Below are 725 nucleotides of genomic sequence, written 5' to 3'. Positions count from 1 at the left end.
TTCCCATTATATTCTACACTTTCTTGGGAAATTTCTTTTAATATTTCTTTATAATTTCACTTAGTTCTTTGGTTTTATGCTAACAAACACTGGCTCCAAAATGCTCTTATCATCCATTCATTTTCAGTTGTAACCTGTAAGCTGGAAACAAGTAGATCTCTGTATCTCAACTTCACCAACTTTGTGGATCTGAATCTGCAGCTAATTATAGAGCACTGCCTCTCTGCCAACTCCCCTGTACAAGTATGTATGTATATATAAATAAGTACATAATAAGTTCTTTGACCTGATAAAAATATTATCTTAAAATGGTTCAGGTGCTTTTCACCCTTAAAATCTAAGCCAGAGTGGGTCTTTTGTAGAAAAGGAGTGTGTGATTGATTCCCTGTCAGTCAACTTTATTTTCAAACCAAAATCCCTAAACAGAGCCAGTGTCTATCAATTGTGTGCAAATATTAGTCTTTAAAACATCTTTTACAAATAAAGGGAAGATGTAAAATACTGGGATTTTCTTCATAAATATTAATTGCGAAACTTCTTCTTCTTTCTGAATTTTTTTCCTGCTGCATTTGCTGCCTTTTCAGACATGATCTCTGAGTACTTCCTTCGGTTATATCTGAAAAGAAAGATCAAACCTTTAAGTCTGAAGAACAACACATTGGTTATCAGAAATACAACTTTGGAATGTTTTAAATGTCAAAAATGTGTTCATGTTTTATATATAC

The 725-nt window shown here is 32.6% G+C and overlaps 1 protein-coding gene across 1 annotated transcript in view; it reads right to left on the bottom strand.

Annotated features, from left to right (window-relative positions):
• Window positions 1-289: 289 nt before the first annotated feature.
• Dnttip2 (deoxynucleotidyltransferase terminal interacting protein 2) overlaps window positions 290-725 on the bottom strand; it is a 10,582-nt gene continuing 10,146 nt past the window's right edge. Inside the window, exon 7 of the mRNA XM_004635751.2 lies at window positions 290-616. Within this exon, the coding sequence (XP_004635808.1) occupies window positions 523-616 (94 nt within the window). The 3' untranslated portion in view covers window positions 290-522. The remainder of the gene's footprint in view (window positions 617-725) is intronic.

Source organism: Octodon degus, unplaced genomic scaffold (assembly GCF_000260255.1).
Source record: "Octodon degus isolate 3935 unplaced genomic scaffold, OctDeg1.0 scaffold00074, whole genome shotgun sequence".
Lineage (NCBI taxonomy): Eukaryota > Metazoa > Chordata > Mammalia > Rodentia > Octodontidae > Octodon > Octodon degus.
The sequence above is the reverse complement of the archived record's forward strand: the minus strand, read 5'-3'. Positions and strand labels throughout refer to the sequence as shown.